General features: G+C 40.3%; 1 protein-coding gene across 5 annotated transcripts in view; it reads left to right on the top strand.

Moving 5' to 3' along the window:
• Positions 1–979: 979 nt before the first annotated feature.
• The window catches only part of cadm1a (cell adhesion molecule 1a), a 382815-nt gene continuing 362315 nt past the window's right edge, over positions 980–21479 (top strand). For 4 of the 5 annotated variants that reach the window (XM_051402035.1, XM_051402034.1, XM_051402033.1 and 1 more), the window contains exon 1: positions 992–1125. In XM_051402035.1, coding sequence (XP_051257995.1) covers positions 1053–1125 — 73 coding nt within the window. In that variant the 5' untranslated portion in view covers positions 992–1052. Of the gene's footprint in view, positions 1126–21479 lie in introns of all 5 variants that reach the window. The other variant, XM_051402032.1, reaches the window with a different exon arrangement.

Below are 21479 nucleotides of genomic sequence, written 5' to 3'. Positions count from 1 at the left end.
AGCCCTCCGCCAACTTGAATGCGGGTAAAATGGTTTAAAAAAAATAAAAATATCCACTGTTTTACAGCCACTTCTTCCACAATGTAAGCTAATGGGAAAAAGTATTTCTGAGCTGCTGTAATTCTGCGGTTTGGCCACTATGTCAAATTTGCTTCAAAGCTCTTCCTGGGACCTCGTTTCCAGAGGATTTGAAGGTTTCTCTATGCAGATTATATGTAATTCACACCGTCCTCCCCCCACCCCCTCAAACCCCTCCTTTCCACGCCAAAACAGCGACAGGAAGTTTAAACTAATAACCAATGACAGCGAAAGAAACTTACAGCATAAGAAAACAGTGAAAAAAGACAGACATATAGAACAAATCTGAAGATCGTTACACATCAGAATACAAAAAACATTAAAATAAAATCTAAATATTTTGAATGGCTGTGTTTTCATTTTCAGTGGAACTTTTTTAAGTGCCAATACACTTTTTTCCAATTCAAGCGTTTCAATGTTTCCTTTTTCAGTTCAGGTTTGGTTTTCAATGCCAAAATTTGAGGTCCCTGTTCTGACTGCACAGATTCTCTCCTAAATCAAAGGAGTGCAGGTGAAAAATGGGGGGAAACGGCCTTGGGGCCTCAAAAATACTATGACTGGCCCTGTTTATCTGAAATATTGCCTGCTACCGGTGGGCAAATGAATCACTGCAGTTTTTGAAATGCCAGAAATATATTTTTCTGAAAATCTATTCAGTCAAAAAATGTCTGAGCATGCAAGGACCCACACACACACACACACACACCTCCCATACTAACCACTCCTGCAGTACAAAACAGCCTTAAAAAGCACTGAGAAGCACTAAGAACTGTATTTCTTTTCTTTCCCACCTAAGAACATTGCAAGAGTTGTAGAATCTAAGACACGTTCATTACAAGTAACACGATTTATGAAAACAGAATGAAATGAATATGGTAAATAGTGCCCTCCCTCTCTCGCATCTCATTAAGTGAGTCCCGTTGTAGCTATAGGTGAAGCTGCCTCTCTCTGCCATACTGAAGCAGGTGTCCAACATGGCGAACACTGGCAGCGGCTCTCTCGCGACTATTCTCTTTTTATTCATGGTTCAAGCGGCTCTACACAAAGGTAGGACTTTTTCCTTTGATGCCTAAATGGAGTACACACTTCCCTGTCAGATTTCCCCCCGTGGATGTAGATGGAGGAGTGTTACATTTATATCAGCGGGGCAGTTTCTTTTATTTCACCGTGCGCGGCAGAGCGTTTGGATGTGTGTGATGTGGTTGAGTAAGAAAAACCCGAAACTGTCCGTAAAGTTGAAATCCAGAAAAGAAAGAGCGGATTTATGAGTGTCTGCCATGTAGAGCCCACAAACAGGCGTTACAGATACGCTGCCTTAAAGAATACATCACTTTGGTCAGCTCACCGTTAGAAATCGCGTTGCCGCTACATACACAGCTGCCAACTCTTACATGTAGTCAATTCTGTAGTGAAATAAACAAATAGTGTGCTCTTCTGTCGTTTGGGAGCCATAGTGAGATACATTTGACCTGCTTAAAGGGGTGTTTGCTCGGTCAGTCCGCTAGCTTGGTTACTTTTGTGGCATGTTGCTCCGAGCGGAGCCTGGACTGCTGTAAATCACAGAGAACAGCGGTGCGTTCAAGTGGAATATGCAGCAGCCCCTCAAACAACGTGCAGTTTGAGGATCCGCTACAGCAAACTCTATTCAAAAACTCTCTGCATTTAATTAAAACGTCGCCGCGTCAGAGATTCGTGTGCTTTACAGCCCAACTCGAGATGTATCAGCAATATTGTGCCTTTTTTGATACATTCGGCGCAAAGATAGCTCATGAATCAGCAGTTATTTTCCATTTAATCTCAGTTTTTGAGAATTCGTTCACAGTCGGCCACCCGGCTGGATTTAGGTGGGGAGACTGTTAAACCGACGGGCGAACCCTTTATAAAAGTTGACATTTCAATGAAACAAGTGCCACTCGGTGTTTTGGATGTGTGCCGATATGAAAAGCATCTCAGACTGCTCCACAATATGCCCTAAATCACACCGTAATACACGTGTACCCTTGCTGGTAAACAAGAGAACATTAATATGCCTAGTTTTCCAATTGCGTTCCGGGGCTGTGTTTTCGCAATACCGGGACTCGGTTTTGTTGGTAGCATCATGCATGGAAACATCAAAGGTTTGTCCGGGCGTAGTGATCTGAGTCAGATGCCTTAAAGAACAGCGGATAGCCCACATATAAAGCTGGTGAGGGTGAAAACTGCGACATGCTTTTTCACGCTTTGGGGGCTTTGAGGCGGATTGGTGATGTTGTGAGCGGTGTCGGTGAGTTGGCGGGCTGCGGAACAACAGGCACACACGCTTATTTAAGATGGGATAAAGTGTTGTGTTACATGTTGTCAGCGTGAAGTAAGCGTGTTACAGCTTTTCTGCGCCGTGTTTAGTCATTAACTACTGGGAGACACACACACACACACACACACACTCTCGGTTCGGGGTTATTTCGGCTGTCTTTGCGCATTACGATGCCCCCCCCACAGTAAACGCATGCTTGTTCCAAAGTGGAAACCCCCATTTAAATTGTATTTATAATTCTTTAAACATTAATTATTAATATCATATAGGTTACACATTAATAAAGCCTGACTGGTTAAACTGTGGCTTTGTTGTGGATGTCAGTAGAGTTGCTTTGCCGCTTTCAGCCTCCGGTTACAGGCAGTTCTGTCACGAATGCTCGCAAACATAAAGTTATTCGGCGCAAAGCGGCTCTTCATAAGAATTTAAACCTTTTTTTATGCTGAGTTACGAGCCTTTCCTGGTGAGAATGACAGGGCGGCAGATGTCGACGTTTGTCCCATTGTAGACCAAGTCTCTAGGTTGTCAGATACTTAAAACACAGTTTCTATTCATACACTGATGTAAGATGTGCTATGGGGACGTCGTGAATGTCCCAGAATAGAGTGATATTTAATCAAAAGTAACATCCCTATGAACATTAAAATCTGTCCTGAATATCCTATTACCATTATGTTTCTAGATGCATTTAAAAAACAGCTTATTTACCTGCTTAAAGGGCATAAAAAGCAACAAACGGTGAGTTAGAAATATTCTAGGAGTAAAGTTTAAGTGCCAAAATAGAAGTTCCCTGTTGATTAGTGTCTCATGGACTCAAAGTTTCAGTCATCTGCGTCTCTAACAAGACAGCATGGTGGAGCTTTCCAGGAAGACAGCATCAGCTGCATTCATGGTCATCTGCAAACATTTCAAAATATGAAAACAAGTTTAAGTCTGATGTTATCATCAAATATTTAGTCATTTTATAAAATAACAATACCCCCCCAACCTCTGCCTGTTTTCACACATATTGAATAAACAAGCTTAGTGGGGACAGTCATGGTTCCTTATGGGGACCAATGCTAGACCAATCTCTAGGTTGTCAGATACTTAACACAGGAATGAAAGCATCAGCCTGCATTAATATTATGTTTCTAGATGCATTTAAAAAAACTGCTTAGAAAGGGGATAAAAGCAACAAACAGTGGTTAGAAATATTCTAGGAGTAAAGTTTAAGTGCTAAACATGAATGTACCTGTTGATTAGTGTCCGCTCAAAGTTTAAAGTTATCAGCATCAGCTGCATTCATGGTCATCTGCAAACATTTCAAAATATGAAAAACAAGTTTAAGTCTGATGTTATCACTGCATAATATTTAGTTACACTAATGCATGTTCTTAATGACAAATTTCTAAAGTTAAATTCAAGCCAACAGGCACGAAACTTCAACGACAAAATCATCAAATTCAATATTCCCCTCCTCCTCCATCAACCTCTGCCTGTTTTCACACAAATTGAATAAACAAGCTTAGTGGGGACATATCACACACCATGTCGTGGTTCCTTATGGGGACCAATGCTAGACCAAGTCTCTAGGTTGTCAGATACTTAACACACAGCTTCTATTCATACACTGATGTAAGATGTGCTATGGGGACGTCGTGAATGTCCCAGAATAGAGTGATATTTAATCAAAAGTAACATCCCTATGAACATTAAAATCTGTCCTGAATATCCTATTACCATTATGTTTCTAGATGCATTTAAAAAAACAGCTTATTTACCTGCTTAAAGGGCATAAAAAGCAACAAACGGTGAGTTAGAAATATTCTAGGAGTAAAGTTTAAGTGCTAAACATGAATGTACCTGTTGATTAGTGTCTCATGGACTCATTTTGGTTCTAAGGTTGGGGTTTGTTAATTTTTTTAATTCCCTTTTATTGGTTACGGGCCGGGACCAAAGACCAATCCTAGGTTGTCAGATACTTAACACACAGTTTCTATTCATCCTAATAACTTTCCAAATAAGAATTACAAAGAAACCAACATCCCATCCATACTTTATTAATTTTCCTAAAAAAAAAAAAGGTTTAAATATTTTAAGAAGGTTTTTTAATAAAAAAAGCTTGATTAGTGTCTCATGGACCAGTCTCTAACAAGACAGCATGGTGGGAGCTTTCCACAGGAATGACAGCATCAGCTTTTTTTTTTTTTTTATTCTTTTTTAAAATTTTTTTTTTTATTTTTTTTTAAAAAATTTTATTTTTTATAATTCCTTACCTCACCTTCACCAAAACCCTAAACCTCCACCAATCCCCACACTCGGTCAGGGTTATTTCGGCTGTCTTTGCGCATTACGATGCCCCCCACACAGTAAACGCATGCTGTTCCAAAGTGGAAACCCCGCATATAGGTTACACATTAATAAAGCCTGACTGGTTAAACTGTGGCTTTGTTGTGGATGTCAGTAGAGTTGCTTTGCCGCTTTCAGCCTCCGGTTACAGGCAGTTCTGTCACGAATGCTCGCAAACATAAAGTTATTCGGCGCAAAGCGGCTCTTCATAAGAATTTAAACCTTTTTTTATGCTGAGTTCGAGCCTTTCCTGGTGAGAATGACAGGGCGGCAGATGTCGACGTTTGTCCCATTGTGGATTATCCTCCAGTCTTAATCCATCACATCGTTTTTACCCATTAAAAATGGACGCACGCTGATCAGGTTTTTTCACGTTAAAAACAGTCCTGTAAAGCCCAGCTGAAGCAGGCTCAGCTGGGCTTTGGGCAGTGCTGCTCTACCTTCATGGAAATGGCTCCACTGATTTCAAACAAAGCTCAGGGCACGCTTGCACAAAGCATATTAATTATTTACCTCCAGCGCATACTGTATGCTCACATCTTGCTAAGCATTGCAGCCCCCCCACTCCAATACAAATAGATGGAAGTTGTGATGGTGAGAATGGCACTGCAGCCAGGCTAAGAGAAGGCTGCATTAATTAATTTCACCCCAACTATAAGTTCCATTTTGGCACGCGGGCTAACCTCACATGGTCATCAAATCACACAAGCGCTCCAAATGAAATGGATTTATGAGAAAGCATTCACAGTTCGCTGCGTCCGACTGCCATCGCTCTTGTTTCAGAGCACTCAGAGGAGTGGATACAGTTGGACCTCCAGAGATAATGCTCATCCTCTGGAAACACGGCTGAGGATATGGAAGTCAACTGACTAACCAGGAAGGGCTCTAACTCTCTGTTTTCAGCCAATAAAGACATCTGAAACCACATTTTAGTGTGGTAATTAGAGGGAGCATACACTGTAAAACACATCGGTACAAAATCACCAACATAAGCACACACAGAGATGTTATAACAGTTACATATTTTTGTATCTTAATTAAGTCTACCCGCAATCATATAATAGTGTAATTGCCTTTTGAGTTTCTCTTCTACAAATAATTAGACTTTGAATTGGTTGTGGCATTGACATTTTGTGGTTAGATTCTGAGCTTAATTTCACTTTTATTTTAATGAATTCCATATTGGTACATTTTAATCACGTTTTATTTAATTTTCAAGTAGTGATGGCACTTTTGTGTTAAAAAAGTATTTTGTTCAAAAAGATGGAAGAATAATTAGAAGGAATCCAATACCGACAGAAACAACAGATGCAGGTGCGGCCGTATAGTGATTAAAAGTGTCACGCAGGGTGGTATGTTGTTAAAATGTCACTAAGTCATATTTATGTAATTCTCTCACAGTTTTGTGTACAGATAAGTCCAATTGCATTGCAGGTTATACACTCACAACACCAGGGGCACAGCCCTTCCAGATGTTACTAACAGTACTAACGCAGCACGCTCTGACCACAAGCTTGCTGAGACTTGAAAACTCAGGTTAGGCAATCCGTCAGTTATAGTGAGAGGCATCTCTGCTTTCATTTTTCTGAAGTTATGTAATGGTGTGATGATGCAGGCGGGAGCGGGAACTGTTTGTGTCAATGCAGGAAAAGTGTACACCAACATGACTTCATTGTGACACGTTTATAGACGTAGGCATGTAAGCGGCGAGATGAACCAATCATTACCTTATTCTTTTCTCAGGTTACATTGTTCCTGTTTGTTTGATCTTGAATCCTGATTATGTTTCTTATCCATGTTTCATGAGGTTGTCGTGGATAAGATCTGTTGTCTGTGTGGCGACGGTTTGAGCTTATTTCCTTTTGATGGACATTGTGCAGTTTTATTGCTTTCAGAGTGCAAATAATCGCGCTCTCTTTAGACAATGGACAGGAGCAGATCCCTTTGGAACTTATTACTTTGTAGTGGTATAACGTGTGTGGAGTTAATCCACCTGTTTTCTTCAAGCATTGCTGTCCCACCCATGTGGAGTGAGATACAGCATACAGTAGAGCAAAGAGCTTATGCCTGTTTTTAGTACAAAGCCTGAATGAATGCGTTACTGAAAGCATTACTGTTACATCACTGATGGTTACTAAAATAACCCTCACCCTGTACCAACATCAGGGATATCACGTGACAGAAATTCATCAAAGAAAAGTCTTTTGAGATGAAATGACATTTATGTCAGCAAGTTCCGGCTGCAGTTTGTATTTATTTACCTTAAATACACAATAGATCTCAGATGTGATGGTTTACATCCGCCCCTTTGTATGACAGCTCGTTTAAGATTCGATCTCCACGCCGCCTGCTTGTCCCTCGCCACCTGCGAGCCTGTTGTGCTCTTCAGCAGAGATTCATCGCTCCTCTTATGAAAACGATGTTAGGCGCCGTGCTCAGCGCGTTCTTTCAGGAAATGACTTCACGGGGTCTTAAAGGCGAGAAATGAGAAGGCAAAGTGTGATATTTAACTCCACTAACATCCGTTCTGTTTACCAGTGATTGAGCTGGTTAGTCTCGTGTATCAGTTGTGATCAACAGACCGGCGTGGTGCTCACTCAGAGGCAGAAGCTGAGACCTGGGGTCCAGCCAACGACTGCTTTACTAACTGACCTTAAGGAGAAGTGATGCAGTGATAAGTGTTGTGCAATAGTCCACGTACAGGCACATTTTTGGGCAAAACATATAGAAACACCATAGAAAAGATGAAATCTAAATCCAACAGTATTGTTATCGTGTGATGTGGCTTGTATAATGTCATACCTGTATAGTTGATTAATATTTCAGTCATATTTTCTGTCTGAAGCCCTGAAGCTGAAGTGATTCTAATTAGGGCTGAACGTAATGATGACAAAATTCATCTAAAACATTGTGAAGTCCTCTGAGAGTCCAAAGAGACATTGTCTCATTGCCTGTTTTGTTGGACTAAACATTCCAAAGTAGGTTTGCAACTAGCAATTATTTTCATTATTCATTAATCTGTCCATTATTTTCTCGATTAATCGATTGGCTGTTTGATACATAAAATGGTCAGAAATATTGATCGCTGTTTCCCTAAGACAAAGGTGACGTCCTCAAATGTCTTGTTTTGTCCACGACCCAAAGACACTGAGTTCACTGTCGTAGAGGATAAAAGAAACCAGAAAATGTCCACATTTTAGAAGCTGAAATCACAGAATTTGGACTTTCTTAATAAATGATTCAAAACAATAAATCAGTAAATCTATAATGTTCACATTTTTTGACAGATTTTTACGATGATTGTGGGAATGATTATTTAAGCATCACTTTCTTCACAATTTAATTTTCACTAGAACAATCACTAAAAACACGATGACGTGAAAGTTTGGGGGTCTGTGCCAAACAGACATCACAAAATTTCAGCTTCTGCAATTCGAATATATGGCCACAATGCAATTTCGGTAATATTTGGATCAATTGTGCAGCCCTAGAACAGAGTCAAGTAGCAAACCCTCACACTGGCTCAGGATCCAGGGCTTTCAGACCTGGTCTGGCAGACATTCTAAGAGTAATTCTAAATAGAGTACTAGAGAACGGCTCTTGGTAGTATTAAGTGTAATGAAACAATTACATGTACAGTATTACCCATTACTTTATTTGAATTATAAGTGCTATTACTTTAGTGCCATTGTCCTGTAGCCACTCCAGGGATGTCTGTACTGTAGCATTAGCTGCTGTGCCTTGTGAATGCTGCACACAAAGCAATCCTACCTCCTACTTCAACTATGAACATTCATAATCTTGAATCACATACATCCTGATCACAGTGCAAGGCATCGAAAGGTTTCCGTAACAAAGTTTCAAGATATACTCAGCATTAAATGAGACACGCTGCATTTTTCTCATCATATATATCCATGTTGCAAAAAAGTTTTCTGACAATCTAAGATAAACAGGTAAGCTCCTTTGTGAGTGCTGTATGGGTAGAACCAGCTGTATTGGTGCTGGTATGGCTGCAGGGTTTCACTGGAGTTTTAGTGTTCCGTAATGATCTAAATGCTGTGTTACAGACTTTTCTGCCCAAACAAAAATAATTAACTGAATAGTTTATTTCCTTTTCAGGCCTGATCTGAAAATTGCCCTTTTTTCTTATCATTGTGAACTGGCGCAAAACATTGCCCACGGGCAGCTTGAGTTACAAAGAAAAACCTGTATCAGTCCTCGTACAGAGTGGTTTGGCTCTGAGTCAAGCCGGTAGGAGTCCCGGTGATGGAAAACAGGTGTGGAAATGGACTTGTTCTCCCTCTGTACCCCCCAGCAGCCTCTCTGGCTGTAATGAAGAACAATGGCTTTATTCCTGAAGGGAGGGGACCTCAAGTGACCCCTCCTTCTCCCCCTCCTCCTCCTCCTCCTCCTGCCACCCCCCGGTCTACAGTGACTCTGGTGGCAAGCCAACAGATGACTGGGCTGGGTCGCAGCTGGCCTCTGTGCACTTAGTGTAATCAAAGAGAGAAAAAAGGTTTATGGCCTACTTGTTAGTGTGCCGCCGACTGACGGGATGTCAAGTAAGCACCCTCCGATTCCAAATCTCTGGAGGGATTGGGGAGGCGGTGTTGAGGGGGTGGGTGTGGGCTGCAATCTGCCATTCTGAAAGCAGCCTACTGGCCCTGGGTATCGAATCTTATTGTGCTCTACACTTCGACAATCTGGCTATACAAGTGAAATGAGTCAAATTCAGCTGATGTTTGAATATTTATGATCATATTTACATAATGTTGATCCACAAAAGGCGACTGAGGTGAATGCAAATATTTTACAAACATCACTTGTAGGAGTGTTGTCCGACTGAGGCCTCTAGCGAGTGTGTGTGGTAAAAACAGACTAGCTCAGGGAATCAGTAAATCACATTAAGAGTAAGAATGACAGAGAATGAGAGTCTTAAGGAGCTAAGGCATTTCGGGGCTGTGGCGCATTTATTCAAGGATTAAAGTAAACATGTCATGTACATGGTACTTTTTCCCTTTATATCCTGTCCAGTTTTACTTTTACATGCAAAAAAATCACTCCACAGCCAATTAGAATTTAAAGGGATGCTCCAGCGATTTTACACACCTTTTTTTTCCTCTCGTTATGGTTAGTGCTCCAGCTCAGGCTGTGAAAGACGCTGTGCAGTGTCTGCTGTGGCTCTGGAGGAGCTCTGTCAAGTCTGAGAAAATATTCCTAAACATGTCATCAGGGTTTTCTCAGCTTAGGCTTGAACACTACAGATTTCTAGCAAAAAGTCTGTGTTGTAAAGTGGTTACAATCTCAGCCTCCACCATTTCATTATTGAGCTTTTTTTTTTTTTAAATCAGTCTCCTAACCTTACGGAAGCTCAGTAATGAATAGGGCTGCAACTAACGATTATTGTCAACATCGATTCACCTGGTCGTTTTCTCGATTCATCGATTAGTTGTTTTGTCCTTAAAATGCCAGAAAAATGTTGATTGCTGTTTCCCAAAGCTAAAAGAGGTTTGTTTTATCCACCGCCCAAAGATACTCATTTTACTGTCCAAATGTTTTCTTAAAAAAGTGAAGCGATTATCACAATAGTTGCTGATTACTTTAATAGTTGAAAACTTGATTGACTCTACCAATTGTTGCATTTCTAAAACTAAATCACACTTTCATTGAGTTTTTGTCATTTGTGCTCAAATTAAGTCATTTCTAAAGCTAGATTTGGCTTTTCAGAGGGCTTGCATGAATACAACACTGTTGCACAGTGTCATACTGTGTGGAGCTGGCTGCACAGGGCTCACAGGTGGAAACCCCATGAGCATTTAAGTCTGAGTTTTTACTGATCTAGCTGATCAGTCAGTAAATGTATTAATACTATCCCACAGTGATACGTCGGTGACCAGGGTCCGCTCTACAGAAAAGCCCCTCCTGTGATTGTGTTGTGATAAAATGACAGATGAGTTCAGACGAGTGAGAACAGTCTCAGGTTGTAGTGTCAGTTGTGCTGAATGCACACAGGACTTTAGCTCTTCCTCCCTCTGACACTTCTCTCTTCCTCCCGTCACTCCTCTCATTCAGAGAGAAATGAGCCTGGTAATATTTTGAACCTTTCCTAAATAAAGTCAGTGCAGCTGTCATCTTTGAGCGGGATTGACTTTTCTTTCTTTGAACAAAATGTCTCTTAGTCATCTCTTGCTGCTTTTCTCTCCTGTGTTGCAGCACCGCCACGGCTCAACTGTCACTGTCAGAGACGCGCAGTGATTGGCTGTGCCGCGCCACATCACACGTGTTAAAAAAAGAAAAGCATGCGATTGGGCAAAACAGCAAAGCCAAGACAGCTTACGCTGTGTCGACTGAGCAGTTGTACAGACTCAGGTCGGACTGCTCCTGGCCTGTAATGCCTTTAGTCTGGTCTTCAGCAACTGACACACATTACTAGTTGGACTGAGGTCAGGGTTGAGGGCAGGTCTTAACTTGGCCAGTCAAGGACATTCCACTATTGCTCTGTTGCTTTGGCTGTATGTTCAGGATCACTGTCATGCTGTCTAAAAGGGCTTTTCGTGACCCCCATGATTCTTTGTTATCTAGGTAATCAACATATTTTTCCTCTTCCTCTGTGCTTCAGTCGCTCTGTAGAGCAGGCTGTTGAATGGTGTCAGTCATTATGCAGAAACAGGGGCCGCTCTACCCGCTGGGTTCCAATTCAGTTTCTCGCTGTCTGACAATGTCAAAACCACACTAAAGTGCTTCCTGGGCTCACTTTTCAAATCTTTAATATAATCTCATAAAGCATTCAAATTGGCAAACAGCGGCAACCTTCGGCCAGTCAACTTTTGAACCGATTCCATCAGCTGGCTGTCAACTGGAAACACACATTCTACAATCTAAGGCCCACCTTAAAAGAAACAATGAGAGTTTTTTTTATTCTCTGAGGAAAAACATGAAAAGACTAAAAACACAGAAACGGTGGCCTTTTTTGTGAAGCAAAAAGAGGAGCCCCGACAACATCAGAGAGCGGCCTCAGGCAGGTGGATCTGCCCCGAGCCTCTGACACATGGAAGCAATCCTGACCAAACACCGACAACTGGGACAACACACACACGCATGGATATGACCACAAGCCAAAAAAACCAACAACCAAAAGCAAAGTTACATAATAAAAGAAAAACAATTGACTACAGAACAAAAAGAACTATGTAAGTTTACATGGAATTTTGGATTGAAAGTAACCTTTTGATGAAGAAAGGACATTTTAATATAAATATGATTATGGCTGCTGCTCCATTATAATGCTTGAAGTCATAAAAGAAAGGTGGAAATGAATGTAGTCAGAAATTTTACCACATAGCTTGTCAAAAGAATAGTCCAAATATCAAATATCAAAAACACTGGTAATATAAGAGTGAAAAAAGGATGTCCTTTTAACGTGTGCACACATACAGTGTACAAATTGCTGTAAGGTGTGCAAAATGAATTAAGTTATTGTGCCGCTGGCAGGATACACGCTTGATTAAATTGTTGTGTACATGTTGTCAACACTTGCCTTGCCACAAATTCCGAACACTGGCCTTTATTTACACATTTACAACAGCAGATAGATTCTGGTTAATACGCATTTATTACAGACAGGCCTTCAGTGTTATATTTTCCTCATCCTCATCCTAATCTTCATGTTTACCCATTTTTTTGATATATTCAGTATAATGCACATTTTCACAGCACTAATGCAACAATTCAGCCATGTCAGACCCACACAGAAATACAGTTTTCCTTCACTAATTATTTCCACCTTTGCTGTTTTTGATTCACTGTTAGGCACCGTCAGTAAAGCTCTACTATTAGATGCTTCACATTAAAAGTCTTCCATTAGCTAAATGGGCATAATCCCTCCCTTTTTTGAGGGAGTTTAATTGATGGAAGCTTAACAGCAATAAAAATGGCTAAGTGGAAGACATTGGAAATAATAAGTGAATGAAAGCAGTATTTCTGCTAAAAAGAGAAACTTGTCGAGTGCGATATGACATCTGCTGTTGTACTGATGGAAATGTACATTATCCTTTCACCATTAATTAATTTCGTCATCATAATTTCTTGATTAATCAATTGCTTATTGCACTGAGAATATTTCATAATATATTCATTGCATAACAGTAACAGTGCAGATCAACTGATACACTGTAAAATGAACCCAAACAGTGAACACAATAACTGCCGTAGGTGTGTGTAAAATGAGAGATTTATACCAATTTTGAGCAGTTTATTTCCTGTGAATATTGAGTGTGTATAACAATCATACATACTCACTTTTCTGATACGCCTTAAAATCAAGAAGGCCTTGCAAACCCCCGTGAAGCTTTGGCGACCCCTGGTGGGGGTCTGGTCTAATGTGTAGTGTCTATTCTGATGACAGTTGCCTAACACAAGTTATTAGAGACCCAAGCGAATCTGACCAACAGTCCTAACACCTAGTGCAATTCAGTTTGCAATTTAATACACAGAAAAGCAGCAACTTACTTAACGTATTAAAGTGGATAAGGGACTCAAAGCAATGATAATAAATATATGTGTGTATCAACTCATTGACAAATTGACAAATCATCATGTGAGAAGCATAGGAGAAGAAAAGTGAGGAAATGTGGACGCCCTAATACATGCATGTGGTTGACTAATCTAATCTGTAGTCCCAAGCGAACCATTGTCAGTCACAGCGAGAAATGTTTTCCAATTCGGTTTTTGAATTTACAAAAGACAACAAGTGGCCTTTGATTGCTCTTTTCCTCCCAGTTTGAGGCCTTCATCATCTTGCTCTGCTGTGGAGTCACAGGGAGGCATCGCTCGCTGTAATTGGGCCCATTTTGCCTGCATTCATAGATACAATGCCGAGTTCAACAATGAATGAATAAGGAATCAATGCATATCATTTGTGCTTTCAACCAAATAAACAATACAGCTGGTGTTCGGCTGTAATCATCGGAGGGGAAATGAATGCCCTTCTGAACACAATACAGGTATGCATCAGCCATCACAGCACAGTAGGCTTGAGTGATCTGGGTTCTCCCATCTTTCAATTTACATAACACTCCAGCTTGTATTACATTTCAGTGAATTTGCTCCTGATGAGACCCTTCAGGCTGTTACACTGTCTCCCATGGAACTGGATCACTTCTCCCCACTGTGCTCAGTTCCCGTCCTTTGTCTCGTCTATTGTAACTCTGTCTTGACTGATATTTTCTGCACTAATGCCAGACAACTGCTGCACAATAACGCACCATCTCATTTTCTTTGTGTCCTAGTTGGATGATGCGGAGGAAAACTTACCTGCTAGAGAACAATGGGGCCCTCCCTTGTGCAGAAATTGTAGATTGTAAGGCTGCGAAGTAGCACTTAATTTCATTTAGTGTCACAATCTGATTCTCCTTTGTGTGAAAAAATAACTTGTAATAACACAAAAACAATACCCTCCTGAGTTATTTTGTTTTCCACTAGTCATTACTCAGACCAGATAACACAGTATGTTTCTTCATCAGGGACGAACACTGAGTATAGCATATTGGTTTTCTTTTGCTGCATTGTCATGTCATCTGACGTGAGTGTTGGCCAGAATCATTACGATCATATTCAGAACTTATCATCATATATTATTTATATATATATATATTGTATATCATATTCACGCCTGTGAAGTTCCCCATTGTGCTAGTGTCCCGCGGGTATAACAGTGGGTAATAAAAGGTTCCCATGCAAAGCAGAAAATAATTTAAAACACATTACATGAGTTGTGGTTCTCTTGCCTTTTGCTTTAATATTCCTCGGAGTCGGCTAGCTCCTGATCAAGTTGTCCGTTTCTGTTGCCCTACCAATCTGAAAAACAGAGTTAAAGCAAAAATGGCAAGTTGGCATGAGAAATGTAGCCTTTTGCCTGGTGAGTCTATTCAACATTTAGAACAGTAAGAATTGGCAGCAAACATCTCATTGATGAAAACTATAAAGAGGATGTTCAATGTGAACTCAGGGTTTTCCTGACTCACAAAGCACCTGCGGTGGAATGCTATGCATGCTTGTTATGCTTTCCGCTGCAAGCCCAGGCTCTCTGCAGTTTGGCCTTTTAAAGTCTAGTATTTCTATGGGGAGAACTACGAATAAGTAACATTTCTTATACTGTGAGTCTTAACTGGACATTGACTTCTATAAGTGATAATGTGCAGAATGCATGGATGCTTTACAGAAGTTGCATTTTCATCAAGTTTTACATAAAGCTATAAGTAAAGTCCATACACTTGCTTTGCATGGGGGTTAGCAAAGTCCTAATGCACTGCACTGATGCTAGCATGTGGTGCCTGATATTAGCAACCTAGCATTAGAAAACTCATCTTTGCCTAGAGGCAAGTCCAGTCGCAGCAGCCCAGGTCCGGTCAGGTGTATGTGAACCTTTCGCAGAAATCAAGTGTCCCCACTTTGTCGCTGTGCATCTCCCCAAGTAAAAGCCAAAGGACATTATTGAGCATAATACTAACTGGTATAAACAAACCAAAAAATTGCCTGTGTGAATCAATTTATTTTGATTAGAAAATGGTCGGAGGACCACCCAGTACCATTAATCTGGCCCAGGGGCCATCACTGGCATAGACCCTAGTTTAGATTATAAGGCCATTATATAACTCGAGTGTTTATTCATGTTTCGGGCATCTGTCTCTCCAAATGATTACTGGAAATAGGTGTACATTTGGTTTGTTTGTCTCCCAGAACACAATTATTCAGGCCCTCAAAACAACAATATTTCAGCAAGTAGGACAAACCGCCCCCTGCTCTCCATCAGCCTCTGATCTTACAGACTTTGAATTAAGTTCACTGTTTATGTCCTCTCATGCTCTTGCCTGAAAAAGGCATGCACTGACATGGAGCATACTCTGTAATCAACAGCTACGGAAAGACTCCTCACTGTATCTTACAATTAGATGCTGCATGTTTTCATTATCAATTAATCTGTCTATCATTGACAGAAAATGTTGATCACTTTCTCCCAAAGCCTAAGGTGATGTCCACAACCGAAAGGTATTCAGTTAACTTTCACAGAGGGCTAAAGAAACCAGAAAATATTTACATTTCTTCGTAACAATGAGCAAAATAGTTGCCAAATCTTTTAATAGTTGGCACCTAATCAGTTAATTGACTAATTGTTGGTCTACTAATAAAGGCCCAGAGAAAACCATTGATAGATGTAGTTATTCTAATTTTGTTATATTCTAAATGATAGCAGAATACTTGTTTTGTATCTGGTTTTGGTTTTACTTGGTTAGAGACAAAAAGCGAGTTCTCCTGTTGACCCACCCCCCAGCGCTCGCATACAACTAGCACTCAGGGAGAAATCACATCCAGCGGGAAGTACAGATACCACTTAGTCCAACAAAGAGAGCGAAAGCAAAGTGCCCGCACAACTTGCATGGACGGACAGTGCTTGGAAGCCAGGCCTCTTTTACCAGGTCACGGCTGTCTGCTGTTTGACCTCAGGACAAGCTGTTATGCTGAAATTGCTGTTCAGCCTTCCATCCATTACAAGTTCTTTGGGAGCACCACTTTGTGTGGCCATTCTAAGTTTACGTTATCCCAGCACTTAATAAGTAATGTTTCTACTTTTCTTCAAATCATCCACTAACAGTAGACTAAATGCAGTGCAGCCAAAAGACATTTTGCTCTGTGTAGGAGGTGAGAGACTTTCTGCAAAATGCAGGACATCACTAACTGAACTTGAAAATAAATGAGGCAGACTGAGACAAAGTGTCTACAGTTGCAATAGCAACTGAAAAATCATTAAATAATAAAAAAAGGGGAACATGACAGATTGATTGTGTCTCCTCAGTAAAAAAGAGGCCAGTGTTGTATTTATGTGTCGTGGGTCTTGAAAATGTACACAATGCTTAACAGTACCGGCTCCCCCAGCCCATAGTGGATCCAACTCTAAATGAGCTAAAATGTTCAGTTGGAACATCAGTAAGCAGTTCTTTATTTTAGGCTTTACTGAAAGTTGTTTGAAACACCATGGGAAGGGTATGTGTCTCCGACTGAAAATAGGAATGAAAGAAAATGTTTGAACCGGGCCGGTTTTCCAAAGCAGTTCCTGCTGCTTTGAAGTGTGTAGTATTTGTTGGGCTTCACTTGGCTGTCAGATTAATACCTTCTCGACTGAAAATGAAAATGGGTGAAGGAGCAGTTAATCCGCATAAGAATATTTTTTGAGGATGAGAAGCTGCGAGTCTAGCAAACTGTCTGCGTATTGATTGGTTGTCTGGCATTCCAGAGTTGACCTGACATGCCAGCATCATCTAATTCCCTCTACATTGCTGATTGCTGAACAGAATCTTGGCTTATCGTCACGTTTCCTGCAACATAGCAGTATTTGTAAAGTTGAATTGCATTCGGAATCTGTGCATTTCAGGGGCCGCTGACCTTTTGAAACTGTTTACTTGAGGTGGCATGGCTGTTTTCCATTAATAATTGATCAGTGATGAAATTCTGTTTACTTAGGAGGAGGTAAATGTTGTCAGCTTCACCTACGTGCCGTGCCTTATAAATATAGTTATTTTGAAGAAAACTGAGGTGAAAATACTTAACATATGTTACACAGCTATTAACAAACATCCATCCAGTCTCTCCTCAAACGCAGTCAAGGCTTTACACTCTACTAAAAGTGACAGACGTAGTAGTGTGAAGAATGAAAAAAAAAGGCGCTTGAGAGAAGTTCAGTTCCTCTGCACGCCTGAGTGGACATGACTGTCATATTTTTGGTTTTGGAAAAAATTAGAGAATGCACCCTCCCCCCAGTTCCCCTGTTAGAGGCTGGTAGACATCCTGACATGCACTTCATTTTTGAAGATTACTGAGGCCTTTATTAGAAAATATTTGTTCAACTTTTCAGTGCATGAACATGAAACAACTGCAGAAAAAGTGATGTTGGTTGGACAACTGAGCGGGTCATTTCGTTCAGATGAAGTTATCTATTAAGCCTTTTGGGCCAGCCACTACCCTTAGCAGATATTAAAGTTGTCAAAAGTATTGATACTTTAATGCTTTTTCGATACCACAGCACTACGAGTCTTAATTTGATAGTATCAAATGTACCGAAGCTCCAAAGAAACCCCATCTACAGTCAGATTTTCAACCCACGGCTGAGCAGATGAAACAATGCAGAGGAAAATCAACTGGTTGCAATACGAGTTCAGTGACATTTATCTGTACCAGCACTGTGTTAAATTATAACAGTTTTTACTATTTTATGTCTTTCAGTGGCTATGTTATCAGAAAGGTATCAAGTAGGGCTGAAAGATTTTAGGAAAAGATCTAATTGCGATTTTTCTGGCAGATATTGCGATTTCGATTTGATTCACGATTTCCTTCAAATCAAGCTTCAGTGCAATATTCAAAATGTACAGTAACATTAAAACATTAAATGCTATTACTCTAATGCAAGGATGAAAACTAAAGTAAAAAATTGCTTCCAAATGTATTTATTAACAAGAAACATGCGTGTACATTCTTTTAAGTCCTTGACCAACGGCAGTTATTACAAATGAACTAAAAGAGCCATCTTTGACTGTCTTAACTTAAAGTAGTGCAAAAAATCCTTAATTGTGTTAAGTTTGCAACTTTAGCGCGACACAACAACAGTACCTGTTTCTGGTGCACGTCTGCAGCCTCAAACCCGAAATACTCCCAAATGACCGACGTGCTGTTTTTCTCGGGGATTAAATTCCCTAACTCCGCTTCTGGTCCAGCTGAAGCCATTTCTGACTAATTACAATTAAGGAGTAGGTTAATACTGATTGGTTAGCGTGACCTGTCCACGAGTAGCATGCCGCTTCTGATTGGTGAGCTTGGCAGGATGGTAGGGAGACGGCATATATGTGTAAAATAGTTGACACAACAGATCCCGGGTCAGTCAGGAGCGCTGCAAAAACCGCAGCTTTGGAGATCACATGATCGCGTTGTCTGAAATCGCAATTTCGATCAGAAAACGATAAATCGTTCAGCCCTAGTATCAAGTATAGTTTTTTACACTAGTGTAACAAGTTTAAAACTCTGGTATTGTGACAACTTTAGCAGATACAGTGTAGATACATATAAGGCTGTGTCATGCTGCAGAGTATCTGCTGTTTTCTTGGGCGAGGATTGGATTCAAGGATGCTTTAAAGGTGCATGAGAGCAGTGACAGAGAACTAGACAATGAGCTGAAACCCACTATAAAGCCTCTTAATGCGGAGGGGCGATGGCGATGATTCTCTGGAGGCTCGTCACTACCAGCGACCCCTTTCACTCCGCAACACAAGTCAGTGGACGGAAGCGGTAGAATCACAACGCAGAATAGTATCCATTGTTGTGTTACCTCTCAAAGTTTGTTCATTTTGTAAACATGATTGACCACAAGCCGAATGAACGTCGTCAGTTTACATACAGTGACTTCAGCGGTTCATGATCCAAGCCTGTGGACTGTCACACTGAAATCGGAGACAGTTCGCTCACTTACCAACGCCTACATAGCCACTTAGCATGCTCCTGTCCCTGTACATCCTCCGTGTCAACTCTGACCCGCTGAGCAACGTTCAGCGGAGGACGGTGCTGTTCTCCATATACATTACATTACCTCCTACACCTGAATGATTGGCCAATAATTGTACCTTATGGCTCTATTAGCGATTCTTGAAAGCCATATAACAGCATTATACCTCACACAGGAGATCGTTTTTTTTCCATGTATCAGACATAAGCGCCCTTTAAGTGAGGCAAGAATGTGCTCTTGTGCCAAGTTTATACTTAAAGTCTTAAGGAGGACAAAGTCTGAAGACCTCTTGTGGATTACAATGCAGACTCCACTCATTCGGCCTTACGTCTCAATCCGACTGGTCCGCCATAAGTGGGTGAATAACTAAGCTAAATCTAAAGTTTAGCTTCTATATGTGTGTAATTTCTAGACACCATAACATCTATTGTACTTGTGCTACCATTCCACATCGTCTTTATCTACAAACTCAATACCTTTGTTGGCGAATCACAGTCAGAAATTTAGTACAAGCAAAGCCAAATCATTTATGAATCTCTTTGCCTGGTGTTAGTCTTTTTGAGGAACTTTTTGGGGCTCGAATGGATGGAGCCTTTTTGATGTTTTAGTAAATTTATGTTGTTGTCTTGCTTCCTTTTTTTCTTTTCCTGTAGTTATTGTAAAATTGCACCTATGAGTCACAGTTTCATCACCCTCCCTGTATATACAACCTACAAGTTACCTGTGATAGTGCAACACCACATCTCCTCTTCCACACACTTGAACACAGATGCAGCCCTGGTTACATGCAGCTGTGGGGGTCAGTACAAAAAACCCCGCAGTATCAGCTCATTCCAACAATTCACCTTGAAACAATCTGCTCAGTGAGTTTATTTTTATTTTTTATTTTTATGCATAAAATAGCATGATTTGAGGGTTTGAGGGCCACCACTTACAATTCTTTTTTTCATTTTTGAAAAAATAGATCATGTTTTCATTGACCGACATATGTAAAACATGACCATTTTTTTATTTGAGAATCTAGAAACATCAAATGTGTGATAAATGACGTTTATTATTAAACTACCATCAAAATGTGTATTTCATTCTGTTATTTTAAAAGGATTTATCTTCATCAGTTGACTGTTTAAGCCCTAAACATTTGAACCACTCATACCAGATTTCTGTATTGTATATCTGTATTAAAGTCTACCAGTGTGCACCTGTAAGAATAAGGACTGTTCATATCCGGTGTGGCAGACACGTGAACATTGTTACCACATAATTACAGTCAATTGACTCAAAGGGTTGAATCGGCAATCCATAGGTGAATATTTTGTTCAGTTTTTGTCTTTTAATTTGGTAAAATATTCTCTGGTCGGTCAATAGTAGTCTAAAAAAAAAAGGAACATAGTGTGAAAGAGCACATCAGACAGTAAAAATCAATTCATTGCGTCCTCTGTCATCCACAGATGGTGCCACTTCAATCTCCTTTCTATTTTGTCACGCTAATGTGCTGAAAGATGACAAGGGTGGGTCATTTCAGAGCAAAAATAGCAAAGGGCTCAGTGTGACGGCCATGTCAGTCTGCCTTCTATTTTGTCACAGTAACGTTTTGAAAAATGACAACTGTGGGTCATTTCGGAGGGAAAATGGTAAAGGTAGTAGACTGTGACTGTAGGTCTGCTGCTCAACTCTCAAGATCTGATCTCCTACTATTTCATTTCATGTAGGACTGTGACATATTGCCCATTAATCAATTGTCACATTAATAATTTAAAACTGTGAGCACTCTTCTTAAAAGCTAAAATGCTAGATACCATCTGGGCATCCGCACAACAAGAAGTGGATGAACATTTTGTAGAGTGAACTTTAAATATGATTCTTTCTTGCCGAACCAAATTGTACTTGAATTTACAGTTATTAACATTAACGTTAGTTTGATGCTATGAGTGCACATACAATTGTAATGAATCAGTGTGTGTGTGAGGATATAATACAGGAGAATGGATATCTGTAAAATGTGTTTATTGCAGATTTTTTAACATGTCATGTCTTCATGTCACTTACTGTGTCCTAGTGAGTTCTGTCAAAATTTTATCTAAAAGTTATTTAATGACATTGAGTCAAAGGACAGTGATTCATTAGTAAGCAGTAATGAAACAGGCTGAGAAATGTTGCCTTTGAGTGCATGGTTGTTTTAATTAAACATCAAAATGACCACAATTAATCAGCAGACAACAGGCTTAT

Source organism: Dicentrarchus labrax, unplaced genomic scaffold, assembly GCF_905237075.1.
Source record: "Dicentrarchus labrax unplaced genomic scaffold, dlabrax2021, whole genome shotgun sequence".
Taxonomy (NCBI): domain Eukaryota; kingdom Metazoa; phylum Chordata; class Actinopteri; family Moronidae; genus Dicentrarchus; species Dicentrarchus labrax.
The sequence above is the reverse complement of the archived record's forward strand: the minus strand, read 5'-3'. Positions and strand labels throughout refer to the sequence as shown.